Source organism: Mirounga leonina, unplaced genomic scaffold (assembly GCF_011800145.1).
Source record: "Mirounga leonina isolate KUSES-001 unplaced genomic scaffold, KU_Mleo_1.0 Mir_165, whole genome shotgun sequence".
NCBI classification, from domain to species: domain Eukaryota; kingdom Metazoa; phylum Chordata; class Mammalia; order Carnivora; family Phocidae; genus Mirounga; species Mirounga leonina.
This window is the reverse complement of record NW_023270415.1, coordinates 61814009-61828407: the sequence shown is the minus strand read 5'-3', so window position 1 is coordinate 61828407 and position 14399 is coordinate 61814009. Positions and strand designations below refer to the sequence as shown.

The window sequence follows — 14399 nt, the reverse complement described above, 5'->3', positions numbered from 1 at the left end:
ACTAAATAATTTATAACCAAATCTAAGTCAGAAGGAAAAAAATCATACCAGAGTCTCACTTTTTTCCTTCAACTTCCTCTGTTTCTCCAACTTATTCAGAGTCCATTTTATTATCATTTAAAACTGATTGTAAAGAGTTTGTTATTGATTATAGCATGTCTTTATTTGTACCCACAGTGGACAAACTATTAGTTACAATGATAATTTGAAACCTTTTGAGGTTGGAGAACCCTCATACATGGCCGTTTGGTCCCAGAACACCGGCTCTAGCACACTTGGAGAAAACCCAAGTTGACCTTGCTTTGCTTTCTTTCCAAGCAATTCTTGAAATATCTCATTGCAACTTAGGGTTTTTTAGAAAAAAATATCAATTTGAAATTACTTTAAATATCTGAGACACACATCCTATAATGTGGAATTATAAAAGGGAAATTGAGGGCAGCTAAGTGATCTGAGCATTAACCAGAGGTTGAGAGTAACAGTGAGTAAAGAGGTGTGCTTTTTAAGCATTGGTGTTTGTAATTAGCATGGAGGTTTCCATACATTACACCTGTGGGAACAAAGCCACACTGCTGATCATAGGCTCACCTGTGGCTACTTCTCAGTTTTAGGACTGATCATCATCATCATCCATTACTAACTTCTATTGAAAGCTGCTTATGTGTCAGGCACTGTGCTAAGTGCTTTCATGTATCATCTCATTTATTCTTTATAAATATTTCTATGACAGAGGTATTTTATCATACTCACTGTTAAGATGGAAAAATGAACACTTAAATCAGGTTAAGTAATTTGCTTAATGTAGAGTGTTCTGTAAGTGGTAGAGATGTGATTCGCACCCAAGCATCTGACTCCATGGGTTATGCCCTTAATCATCATAAAGCCATTTGTCCACGCTGTCGGGGGCACCCAGTACCCCTTCCCCTTGTGCTGCCACTCTACAGGAGTGATCAAACTCAGCATGAATTCCCTCCCTTCTCTCATTCTGTTCTTCCCATCTTCTTCCTGCTCTAGCATTATAATCTCTGAGATGAAAGAATAAGAGAAGAAAGCTGTTATCCATTATGTCTCAAGTCCTACAATCCTTAACACCATCACCAGCCTGGACTATTAGATGGCTCTTGCAAGCCTGCAGATCTTTGTGCAAAGTCAAGGTATTGACATTACAGACATGGTAAAGCCAGTTAGTTCAAATGTATGTGACAAGGCAACATGGGACTGTTACCCTTATGGTCTGCCACATTCTCTACTTGGGTTTCCTTTGACAGATTTTATTGTGGCACTGTCCAAATATTATTTCAGTAGTTTATTAGGCAGTTTCTTAGATGTTGGCACTATGTAAATGAAAAGATATACTTTTGCTTTAAGGACCTTTAAGTAGAGAAGTAGAGACCCTTACTATAGCACTTAGCACCTTATATTTTACCTGTTGCAAAGGTGAGTTTGCAAGGGGAGCCTGGGGGCACTTGCTGAGAAAGACAGACCAGAGCCAGTCCTTGAAGCCCATCAGACAAGAAGGGAGGGAAGGCATTAGAAGGAGAAGCATGTATGGAGACATGGATAAACAAGACACTGAGAATCTGTTCATGTTGCTTATCTTAATATAACCTTTAGTGATGTAACCTGTTGACCTCAAATTTTGGACTTCAAGCTTGATTAGCTTATTTTTACTCCCTTTTGGAGTACAAAAGAGACCATTATGTAGATGTGTATTTTAATTGTTTCTTCAGCATTGAAGCAATGCCAAACAGTATCAATGTTTATGGCCTCTGTTCCCTCAAATTTTGGTTACTTATCAAACAAGGAAACTTCAGTCAACTTTTATTACTAATGAGGCCCCTTAAGTCATACCTCATTTGAAGGGCTATGGTGTTTTACCTCCATGAAGTTTAGTTTCCTCATTTTTAAAATGTAGTTAAGAATGCTTTCCAGGGTGCTTTGTGGATTAAATGGGAAAATGAATGGAAAAAGATCTGACACACAGTAGGTGCTTTTCCCAAAAGTAAATTTTTGGTTGGTTTGCCTTCTCAGCCACCTGAGTCCCATGAACCTTCAATGCTGAGAATTAGTCTGTCTCCTGGAGATTAGCATTCTGAGAATCTGTTGGAAGCAAACATCCAGATAAATGGTTCTCAACTAAGGGGATTTTGCCCTCCAGCAGACATTTGCCAGAACTCTCAAGACATTTTTGACTGGCACAGCTGGGAGCAGGTGCTACTGGCATCTAGCAAGTAGAAGAAGCCAGAGGCTCTGCAAAACATCTTACAATGCCCAGGACACCCCCTACCCCTAGCAACAAAGAATTATCCAGCCTTGAATGTCAATACTGTCAAAATAGACTAAGCAGATGAGTTCCACTCTACTTGCATATCTTGTTGATAGCTTTTGAAACTTGGCATGTCATAAGTAGAATTTCCTTTTGCTTATTACCCCTCATTCCTGATAAAGGATTCTTGCTCTACCATTAGGGTCCCATCCTTTCAGGGAACCCCATCAGTTTTGGAGTGAGCTCCTTACCTTTCTTTCTAAAAGTGGCAACAGTATTTTCTATTTGCTTACTTTCTTGAGTACTTAATCAGGACAACATAGGAGAGGGTATCACATCATCCCCAGTTTACCAGTTAAGAAACTGAAGCCTAAAAAGGTGAATCATCACAGAGCAATAACCAGGTAGCTAATAACTGGTTAATCCAACCCTGACTTTCAAGATCTTATGGTCCTCATGGTCATAGCTACAGGTTTTATCACATAATTGCTTTAAGGCTCTTTAATGTTAGCTGATCTTACATCACAGGTAATTTTCATCTCCCTGAAGGCAGAAGTACTGTTTCCATGTCTTCTGTTGAATGTATCTGGACCGGGGAGAATACTCACTTGTTAATTTTTCTACTAAAAAAAAAAAAAAAAAAAATCCCTGATGCTAATAAAGTTAAGCATTTAAAAGTTTAAGAAAAAACAAATCCCTAAGCATCAGGAAGAGAGAGTCGAAGTAGCTTTAAAACTTTTCTTTAAGCATTACTTTGACTATGAGTCACTAGTTTAAATTAATTCACATGGAGAAGACAGCATGCCTAGTGCCCGTTTCCAGCATAAGAACATTCTACATGCTTGGCTATTATGGCCATGAGCAGAATATCAAGGGCTGGGAGGACACTTGTCAATAGACATCTCATATGCTTCTTGGCAATTAACTTTAAAAGATACCTAATGCACGGTGGGTTGCTCACCTAGTGACACTCAATTAACAGAGAATCCCAAAACAATGCATACAAATGCTAATAAATAAAAGCAAACATACCAAGAGGTTCAGTCTACCTATCAAAAACAGAAAAGACCTTGAAGGTTGTTTATGAAATCATAAATCTTCAGCTCTAGTCTCTGTTATGTTGGTACTAGATTTCTTTGCTTGAAAAATCTGCTCTGAGGTAGAAGGGAAGTAATTACTGAGTCTTCCAAGGGACTAAAACAGAATTCCCAAACAAAATGTTTTTAGGGGTTTCTTAAATTAATTTTTGGAGGGGATTTGGTAACTCTATGTACTACCAACAACATAAAAGGATTTAACCTTTAATTTACTGTTTGGAAGGTGTGTATTCCTTCTTGGAGGGCTAAAGAATCATGCAAGGCCACATTTTCACTCTGTTTGAAAAGCATCATAATTTCTTTCTGAATTTATATTTCAGATGGGGAATAACATTATTCCAATTTCTTCCTATTAACATCATCACCTGAATATATTCAACCAAAAAACTAGATTGTCAGGAGGGGGTTGGGAGGATGGGATAACTGGGTGATGGGCATTAAGGAGGGCACATGATGTAATGAGCACTGGGTGTTACATACAACTGAACTCTACCTGAACAATCACTGAACTCTACCTCTGGAATTATTAATACATTATATGTTAATCGAATTTAAATAAAGTTAAACTAAAAAAAAACCTAGATTGTCTAAAATAGTCTTTTTACCCCAGACTGGTTAAAAACAACAACAACAAAACAAAACAACCAATGTGTCCAGTTCCCATCAGTATGGTAAATTACTTACAGTAACTACAGTACAAATAAATGTCCATGAATCCTTCTCTTAGCCTTCAATTAATGGCTAATCATTCTTAATGTCACCAAGTGAGTGACCAGGCTTGGCAGTGGGCTGTGCTCTCAGGTAGAAGTGAGAAGAGATTTATTGGTCTTGGAAGGTTTTGCACACATTCTTGCCAGCAAATGAGGCAATAGGTTGGCTGACCTCAGAGTCCTTGTTAACTCTGGTATTGGTGGTTCACAGTCACCTTTAGGAAGTCAAGCACTGGGGTGGGGGTTACTTAAGAAGATGGATTTGCAAGGCACATCCAAGTTATAAAAAAACAGAGGGCCGGTTCACTACTCTTTAGCTCCCCTTTGTCTTGGGTTAGCTGTTAATTTGGAATAGTCTGTGGAGAATGGAATACCCAAACTTGAAGTCTGTTCCTAAAGTCTGATGAAACCCTGAAGGTGAGGTTTCTGAATCACTTTCCATTGCAAGTGGGAGGGACAAGAAGGAGGGAGGGTTAAAAGTCAGATGTTGCAAGTGGTTACTTGTGAGCCAAATAGGACCCATATACATGAATTGTTTGGCTCTCATAGTACGGAAAAAAACAGGCAAATTTTAAATTGGGAGGCTTCATAAAACTTTTGGATTTTCAGTTGTTCTTAACTTAAAAATAGTAGAAGTAGCAACACTCAGCCTGTATTCTAGCATAGCAAAAATGGGTTGGAATTGCTCATTTTAGAAAATTAAAAGACCAAACTGTCCAATCTACCGTGGTCCACCTACTCCTTGTTGTCCCTTAGAGTGGTTCTCTTTACACATTTGACAACATTTGAGTTTGCGACCTCCAGTCATAAATTGGATAAGGATTTGCCCCAGGTGCATTAGAAATATCAGTCAGATTTAAGGTGTATTCCAAACAATTTGTAAGGAATAAAAATTAAAATACCAAAATTTGCCAATGATTAACTTTTTGAAAGCCAATTATTATAGGATAGGTTCATATCATTCTTATACACACCATGCTGGGCTTTCTTGAAAATAGGAATAAGAGAGATGGTGCAGTGCCTCACCAAGCATCACACATGAGCTTGGACCTGTAAGTCAAGATTCCCTTGGAAGCAAATGGTGTAAATGAGCTCAGCTTGCTAACCTGCCCCACCCCAATATTGCGTTACATAAATGAGAAGCCCAGGGGTATCTGACTTCAGGCAAGGCTGTATTCAGGAAATCCCCTATTGTTATCTTCCTTCCTCACTCCCCTTTTTTCTTTTTCCTTCAGCTCTTCTCCCTCTGTTGGCTTTATTCTCTAGCAAATTGTCTCCATATGTTGGCAAAGATAGCCACTGACAGCAAGTCTAGGCTCATATTGTCCCTTGGGACATGATCTAAGAAAGAAAGAGAACTTCTCTCTTAGAAACCATGGCAATTCTAGCAAATTTTAGCATTTCTAATGAATTCTAGTGAACACCCAGCATTAAGTTAACCAATATTTATTTATTTTTTAATTTATTCATTTGAGAGAGAGAGAGAGCACACATGTGCATTCATGAATGGTGTGAGGGGACAGAAGGAGAGACTCTTCAGGCAGACTCCCTGCTGAGTGCAGAGCCCAGTGAGGGACTTGATTCAAAACTCGATCTCATCAGCCATGAGATCATAAGCTGAGCCAAAACCAAGAGTCAGACGCTAAACTGACTGAGCCACCCAGGCACCCCTAACCAATATACATTTAGTGCCTACTTCGAGTTAGGCTCCAGCTAGGTGCTTGGAAACATCCATGAAACCCTGCTGTTATGGATCTTACATTATGGGAGGAGGTGGAAGGGAATCAGAAAATGAAAAATAAACATAATCAAGAACATTATATTTACTTTAGAAGTAAAAGGTACCACAGGGATTTTTTTTTTTTAATTGTTAAAAGGCCCATTGGGTGAGGAGAACCAGCTCCCAAAAGTCAAGAGAGATTCTTTTACCAGAAATGAGCAGGGATACAATGTAGGCAAAAATAAGGTATTCCTGTAATACCTGTAATTAGTCCTGTAAATGGGAGTGTTTTGCAACTGTGCATATCATCCATTAGTGTTTCCTATGTGCTACTTTGGGGTGGGCAGAGAAAGAAAGAGTAAGACTGGCTCCTCTATAGGGTAGAACATCATGAAATGGCATGACCCTGCATGATGTGCTTCTGCCTCATGCTTCACACGTAACAATATCAAGTTTCTTGGAGTTCCCTAAATGCATCTTTTGGTTCTCAGATCCCTGTCTTAGCCTATGCTGTTCCCTGTGCCTTGAATGCCCTTCTCCCTTCTCCTCACCATCTTGGCTTTTTTTGTTACTGTTGTTCAAGGACCCCAGCTAAGTTAGGGCCCCTCCTGTGGGCTCTCAAAGAACCTGTGCTTGTCCCTCTGGCAGGGAAATCATCTTATCTTTCTCTTTCTAGCTGCTAGTGGTCTATCCAGTTCATGGTACAGACATAGATAATCTGTATGAGGGAGAGGATGAATCTGTTTAATGGCTGCTCTCAAAGACTACTCAGTCCCCTGTGATACTCTACTGAGTAAAGACCAAAGAATGAAGGTCATCACAGCCTTGAGTATTGTGAAGTTATGCCAGTGTTTGCACTGCTTGCCTTTATGTCATCAGATATGATGACCTTTCTCTGATCCTCATCCTCTCACCTGCCTTGTGGGTCTCCCTACACAAGAATCAGCAGACATGGGCTTGGGGACACATAAGGTCTGTTTGAAGAATTATTGGGCAGCAGTTGAGGGGGTGGTTAAGAGCATGGTCTTTATGTATATTGGTATCCCAGCTCTGCAGCTTAGTGGCTATAGGACCTTCAGCTGAGTACAGTCACTCTTAATCAGGTATAGATATAGTATCTTCAGAGAATTGTTGAAAGTAAGGTTATCCATGTCAAACTCTCCAATGCTTAACTCAGTGTCTGTTCAATAAATATTTGCTATCATGATCATTGCTATGAGGAGGAGAAAGCATTCTCAGCCAGCCAAAGAACTATAGGACCCATATTGCATGATCTTAGTGGTTTCAGTTTACAAAGGGCATGTGTATGTTTTATGTCAATTGATCCTCAGTCACCCTATAAAATAGTGTCATTTTCATCCCCATTGCAGAGATGAGAAATCTAAGACCTCACGTATGTTTTCCTGAGCATTTATCTAAACCTTTTAGCTTTTGCCATTCTACCTCTCTCCCTATTTGCTCCAGATAATCCAACTTTGGAATGAGGAGGAGATGAAGATACGAGGGTTGGGCTATGGGACACTGGCTGTATGTCTGGCACTCATCACTCTGTTGCTCTTGACCAGCCAAGAGTGGGGTAGAGCCAGGAACATCTACCTGGTGCATAACACAGGCCTTTACCTGAGAGCAGGTTTGGAGCTAGCCCAGGATACAAATGGCTCTTTCACGGGGGAACTGTAAGTGACCTCTGTTTCTAGCAGAAAAGAGCCCTGTGTTCCAGCCTCTTCTCTGGGAAGAATGGCGGTCCCCAACCACTTATAGTGGCACTGAGACTTCCCAGTAGGGTAGGGCCCGAAGCCACATCCCTCGAACCCCCCTGCCAAGCTTACCCAGAAATTTCCCCTTGTTCCTTACAGCATACAGTCGCCCATCTTGAGAAGCTGTGACAGGACTTCTGTTACAATTCTCTGAGCAGAAGGTAGGGAACACCTGAACTAGAGACCAAAGCCCAGACTGGGCCTGAAGGTCAGAAATGCATGTCTAGACCTAAGTCTTCCCCCTCCTTTTCCTGTGTGGCTTTAGTCCGCTCCCTCTCTCTGGGCCTCACTTCTCTATGTGGAACACGACGACGAATCCTGTGCCAGACTCTGAAATCTCCAAGATTCCTTCCAGCTTGGAGCAGGCTGCGTGACGGCCACCCAGAGATAGGAACTGGTAGGAACTGGTAGGAACTTCTTCCTTATAAGGAAGAAGGGTCTTCGAAGATGTGGTCATCACAGGAAGCCATTATCCAGGATTATTTCAGCGGGCCCTACATCACATCCCAAGCGTGCTTCCGAGAGAGAGGCAGAGTGAGAGTACACACACAGAAGAGAAGAAGAGGAGGTGAAACGAGGATATGCAGATCAGAGTGGCACGGCTGCCAGCAAGCGAATGCAGGCAGCGAGCAGAAGCAGCAAGGTGCAAGGACGGATTCTCCCCTTCAGCTTCCAGGGGGAGTGTGACCCTGCCCACACCTTGATTTCAGCCCAGGGAAACTGCTGTTGGACTTCTGGCTTCCAGAAGTACGTGGAATACATTTCTATTTTTTTAAGTCCCCGTGTTTGCCCCCCCACTTCTAGGTATCAGTTTGTCACCGCAACTGTAGGAAACAAATACACAGCCCTCTGTGTCCAGGGCCCCTCGTCTGTTCTTGCTGCCCGTCTGCCCATCAAGCCTTGCAGTCTCTCTTGGTTGCCTGTTCAAAAGAAGAACGAGACACTTGTCTTTCTTGAAACCTGCGGGAAGGCAAAGTACTCATTTAGCGTCAAGTTCTGTGTTCCTTTCAACTTGGCATCTGCGGTCCCCACCAACACAATACAGCCTCCACCCTCTGCTATTTTCAGTTTCTCGTCGTCCTGGGAGTCGGTTTCCAGCCAAGTCTCTTACATCAGGAAAAACAGTCAGTTAATGACCTTGAGATCATCCGTATGTGAGTAAAGAAGAGAACATTCATTTAGTAGCACTAAGTGTATTCATTCAATAAATATTTGAGCATTACATGCAAGCATAGGGACAGTGACAGCAGGGAAGCTGACAGGACAGATACTGATTCTTATGCCACATGGTGGTGGATCACACTTGATAAAGCTTTTATGTCTATGCTCAAGCTTATATTGCAGCAAAGTACTAATTTTCCAGGCCTGTTAGCAGAGCATCAGACCCGTGTTTCTGCTGGGCAAACTTTCTCATTGCCTGTTGCCTGGCTTGAGCTTCTGCAGAGGGTCCTGAGAAAGCATCTTTGGCACTGAGGACCATTGTTGGGGACAAAGCAGTACAGAGCTTGGGTCATTACTGGTCCCTCGTATTTCTCTAAATTCCACCAGGATGTGCCCCCTGTGCTCCCCTTACCGCAGTCAGCTCAGAGCTTTGGGATTTGAGAAGAAAGTTGAAGAACTAAAAGCACTATGGGGAAGAAGGAAGAATATTTGAATCCTCCTTTGTTTAGTTCTGTTCTTTCCGTTACTTCTCTATATCCCAAGTGACCTCAAGAGAAAAAAATAGCACTCCTACTACCATGATTTCCTGTGCCTCCAACCCAGCGGAGTGGAGACTCAGCTTCCTGCACTGAAATGGTGCCCCCGACCCTTGGTGGCTCTGGTTGAAAAACCCCATCATCTCTGAGGTCTGCCTTTTTTTCACCCCCCATTTCTTCCCCTCCACCCACACCCGAGGCACCAGCCCCTCCTGCTTTGACTACCCTGGCCATGTGCTGACTCCTCCCACTGCTCCTTACCTCCCCACCTCCACACCCTCAGTCCGTTCACACAGGGACCAGAGGGATTCTTTTAATACATAAGATCACACCCACGTCATCCCTTGCTTAAAATTTCCCATGTTCAGAATAAAATCCAAAGTCCTCACCAAGGCCTAGCAGGCCCTGTATGATCTGGCACCTGCCTTCTTTCAGACCTCCTTTCTTATCATTCTCTTGTCTCCTCCGCCCTTGTGACACTAGCCTTCCTGCCATTCCGCTCATTACTTTGACATTTCTGGATGTTCCGGGGTCACCTGTGGAAGGAGGCCTTGCCTCACCACCCAAACTACAAAATGCCATCCTTCCGGGAGGGGTCCCTGTCTGCCACTGCATACCAGTTCGTTTGTAAATTATCCATCTCTGGCACTAATTGGTAAGCTCCATGAAGACAGAAAAGACGACTCCTCTCCACAGCCTCAGTACCCAGAATAGTGTCGGGCATACAGTGGTGCTCAATACGTGCTTGATAAAGGAAAGAGTCAAAGGTCAGCATATGATCAATGCGGAGGACTTTAAGCTTCTTCCAACTCTAAGAATCTATGAGTCTGTGAAGGCCGAGCAGCCTGGATTAGCTAAATACCATTTATAAGCAGGTTGGAGTATCAGGATACTTAGTTGGTGCGCCTCTTCTGAGACTGAATTGATTTTTCTCTTCTGGACTCCTCCCTATGAGGACCACTGAGTGCAGAGCAAGGTGCCCAAGGCCCTCTCTGGAGAAAAGGCAGGGAATGCAAAAGCCATTACGGCGTGCCTCTGGTCTCTGTCTGCAGTAGTGGTCTCCCTCTTCATCCACGTGGTTGCTGGACTTTCAAAAAAATCTTTCCTTTATCCAGTGGTCTTGGTCTGACTACCTGTTACTCCTGAAGTCCTAGGTTAAATGTTCTTTACTCAGTGACAGTTTCCTGGTACCCAGACTAGGTTAGGTCATGCAGTTCTGTGATCTGTGTTTGCCCTTTCTTAGCACACATCACATGCCTGTCAACATTTATCATTAGCCGCCTGCCTTGCCATTCTGAAGGCACCAAGATTGACCCTGTCTGTCCTATTCATCATCATACTCCAGGGGAATAACAAAGTGACAGGGACACAGTAGGTGCTCAATAAGTGTTTGTAGAATTAACAATTGGATTTTTATGCTAAACAACAAAAAGTGACAATATAAATTGCAAAAAAAAGAAAAAATGTGATTGATAATTGACTACTTATCACTTCCCCAACACCAGCATCAAAAGCATCACCACCCTTATTTGGACACTATTTTGTGGTCAGCAGTAGGTGGTGGGATAGGAGATTAATGGGACATTTGCTGCTGGGAATGATCTAATTGAGCAGATTTTTCAGAAGCATGGACCTGGGTGGCTCTGTAGGAACCATCCAAGGAAGACAGTGAATCAGATTTTATTCATCCCATCTTCGGTGTGCATGCAGATCATGATCTTTTCTAGAAGTTGTTTTTTCAGGAAGTTCTATACAATTTCCCCATAATCTCTCTTCTTGTTGTCTGAGCCCTTCATTTTCCTCCCAAGGAAGATAAAGCACAACTGAAGATATAGTAGGAAGAATTAGGAAAGGCTCTCCTGTTTTGAATATTTTTCAACTTCTCAATTTTCCTTTCTACAAAATGGAAATAATATTTATTTTCTCAGGATTTGGATAACAATAGTTTGAATAGCTGAGTATTTAGCATGTGAAATGTTTGATAAGCACAATTGTTTGCCCCACACAGTCTAAAATGCACAGATTTTACAACTAATAGGATTTTGTAACTTGCATTTTCAGAGCTAAAGCTATTAACCCACCCAAGTAGGGAATAACATTCTAATAGGTCTTATGGATCCACACTTTGACCAGTCAGGTACATTAATGGAAAGGCTGAGGCTAGAGGTTCTCAGGGGGCCACCAGACAGAGAAGCTGAGCCATGCACACCGGAACAAAATCCTCATCTTGACTTACTAGCATCGTACTCTAGAGACAGACCAGCCAACTTACCATGACCCAGCTCCCATGTGTCTTCCCAGAGCCTCAGCAGCACCACCTCCCAAATGGCACAGCTTATGAAACCATAGCTCAATTAAGGGGGAACAGAAAGGAGGATGGGTGATCTATATTTTGGTGTTGAGAGGGATTTAGATCATCTGAACTTCAGGGAGCTTTTTATGTAGTAGTTGTAAGTTGAGAGCATGTATGAAGAGCTGGATGTCTTATCTGAAAGTGGATTATCCACATAAAGGATACCAAATCCCATTCTTTATTTCCTGAATGAAAGTTCAGGACCAAGGTTTGACGGTGAGGAAAGCATTTGAAGGCAGGGCTGTCCTGGCCTGGAACTCAGGTTCACCACTCCTTAGCTCTCTACCTTTGAGATGCCACTGCCCAGAAATTAGGAAAGGGAATCTAAAGCCATCGGTTGATTTTTTAAAAGTATGTTAAATTTCAATCAAAAGGTCAATTGCTGCTATAACAAATGATCACATACTTAGAGGCATAAAGCCACTCAAATTTACTGTGTTATAGTTGTAGAGGTCAGAAGTCCAAAATGGGTCTTATGGAAAATCAAGATGTTGGCAGAGATTCTTCCTGATGGGAGAGTAGGAGAGAGAATCCATGTCCTTGTCTTTTCCAGCTTCTAGAAGCCTGACTTCCTTGGCCTGTGGCCAGCTCACTCTGACCTCTGCTTCCATTGTCCCATCTCTCTCTGTGGCTCTCCGGCCTCTTTCCCTTATGGATCCCTGCGTGATTATCCAGGTGGGATAATGCCAGGTAATCTCCCATCTTAAGACCCTTCACATAATTACACCTTCGAAGTCCCTTTTGTCATGTAAGGTAACATGTTCACAGGTGTCAGAGAAGAGGACATGGGCATCTTTGGAGGGGAAGATGTCATTCTGTCTATCACAGGAGACAACCATAACTGCTTGGAGGCTCTGTATCTTCTTTCCTTCCTTTCTCATGGCCACCACAACCTGCCCGGTGTTGTCAGCTATGGCCACCTAGGATTCCTTTTCCCTGCCTCTTCTTCCTCTTCCAGATGTAGCTTTTGCTGAAGCTTCAGACCACCACAGCTCACTGCACTCACTTCCTTGCCAGGCCCTGGTCCCAAGCCAAGTCTGTATTGGTGTAGTTCTTATCAGTGCTGCCTGTCAAATACTTCTCTCCCCCTTCCCCCACTGGATGCACAATTCATATGTGAACGCTGTGTGGGCGGGAAGGTTCATGTGATTAGTTCTGGCCAATGATTTGTAAATGACCTCTAGGCTATGATGCCATGAGACCTTTTAACACCTTCTCTTTTCCCTTCGGTACAATAATCAGCAATGTTCAAGGTTGATGTGTACAGGACACAGGAAATAAACCTTATTGTAGCCACCCCCATATCTGGGGATCATTTGTTACTGTAAAATGTTACGTAACTTATCCCAGCTGGTGCATTTAGCAAGGGTTAATGGGAGGTAAAAGAGAAGAGCAAACAGCACAGATCGCTCCTACCTGATTCTCTCTATTTGCCTGTCTCTATTCACAGGCCACATACACTTCCCTATATCTCTGATGAAAATGTCCGTTAACCCCATCTCCTGGCTGGTGGATGTCTGTTCTGAGGAAGTAAAAAATTTACTTTCTGAAGTATATGTGATAATGTACCCAAAGATATACCATTGATCACACATAGTTGACTCTCCATCAGTTGAAATGAGAAAGCTCTACAAGTATGGTGATGGGGTTGGGGAGAGAACAGGGTGGTGCTACAGCATTTAACCACAATCATGCTCTTTATTTCTTGTGCTAAGCCCTCGCAATGGAAGTCTGCTTCTTTCAGGGCAAGCACCGAGTGGGAGAGAATTTGGGAATTTGATGGAAACTATAGTAGGAAGGGAATCATGCAGATGTCCTGGGGCAAAGGAAGCCCTGCCAGGCTGGCTGGGGGCCCGGGGTGTCTGCACACCACAGGTACTCACTCCCAGAGCCACCTTGTTTGGCAGTCATTAGATGCCCTCCCTCAGCCTGCTCCCCTCACCCACAGCGCTGCTGCAGCCCTTGCCTGAGGCCAGAGATTGGGATCAAGGTTTAGCTCCCACCAGCTGGAAATGGAAGTCTAGCGCAGCACTAGGCGGGGCAGCAGGCAAATGCCTGCAGGTGACAACGGGAACTTTTGCATGCATGTTTCACAGAAACGTTATTGTAACCTGGCTTAGGCATTCTCTATAACCACAGCTACCACATCCCGGTCCGCTAGGCTGTCTGTGCATGAGTTCCTATGGGCCAGCCTCAGGACCTATTGCCCGCCAAAGTGCATTGTTTCTATGGAAACCTGCAATCTGGGTCCAAAATACCCAGGTTAAAATTCTCTTCTTCTATTTGACTCTGTGTGTTTTCAGTGGAGGATGGCCAAAATTAGATAAAAAGAGGGTTTCTTTTCTAAATGTGTGCATTTGCCTTATCCAGATGATCAATTCTTGTCTGTAAGAATAATTGAGGACCCCTTCTCCTAAAACGTCTGTTTAGAAGGAAACTACTGTTCCGGCAGGATTAGCCAAAAACGAAGATGGAAATCCTCTCCAGCTATTGTTCATTTGCTTTTTCTTTTATTTCTTGAAACCCTGCAGGGCGAGCCCTGCTGAGACTGACGGACAAAAAGCTTGAGCGGATGGGGATTGCACAGGAGAACCTCCGGCAGCATATCTTACAACAGGTGCTCCAGCTGAAGGTGCGCGAAGAAGTCAGAAACCTACAGTTACTCACACAAGGTATCCTGCTACTGCCTAGTGGGTGGATGGAAGGGGAGGATGGGAAGAAAGAAACCCTTACCATCATGACAAAGGGGAGCCAGGGAGAAACTATTACTGTGTTTTTGTGGAATTTCTTTTATTTAAA

The 14399-nt window shown here is 43.0% G+C and overlaps 1 protein-coding gene across 8 annotated transcripts in view; it reads left to right on the top strand.

Annotated features, from left to right (window-relative positions):
* SAMD12 (sterile alpha motif domain containing 12) overlaps window positions 1–14399 on the top strand; it is a 380385-nt gene that overhangs the window by 203017 nt on the left and 162969 nt on the right. For all 8 annotated transcript variants that reach the window (XM_035011801.1, XM_035011804.1, XM_035011808.1 and 5 more), the window contains exon 4: window positions 14132–14272. In XM_035011801.1, the coding sequence (XP_034867692.1) occupies window positions 14132–14272 (141 nt within the window). The remainder of the gene's footprint in view (window positions 1–14131; window positions 14273–14399) is intronic.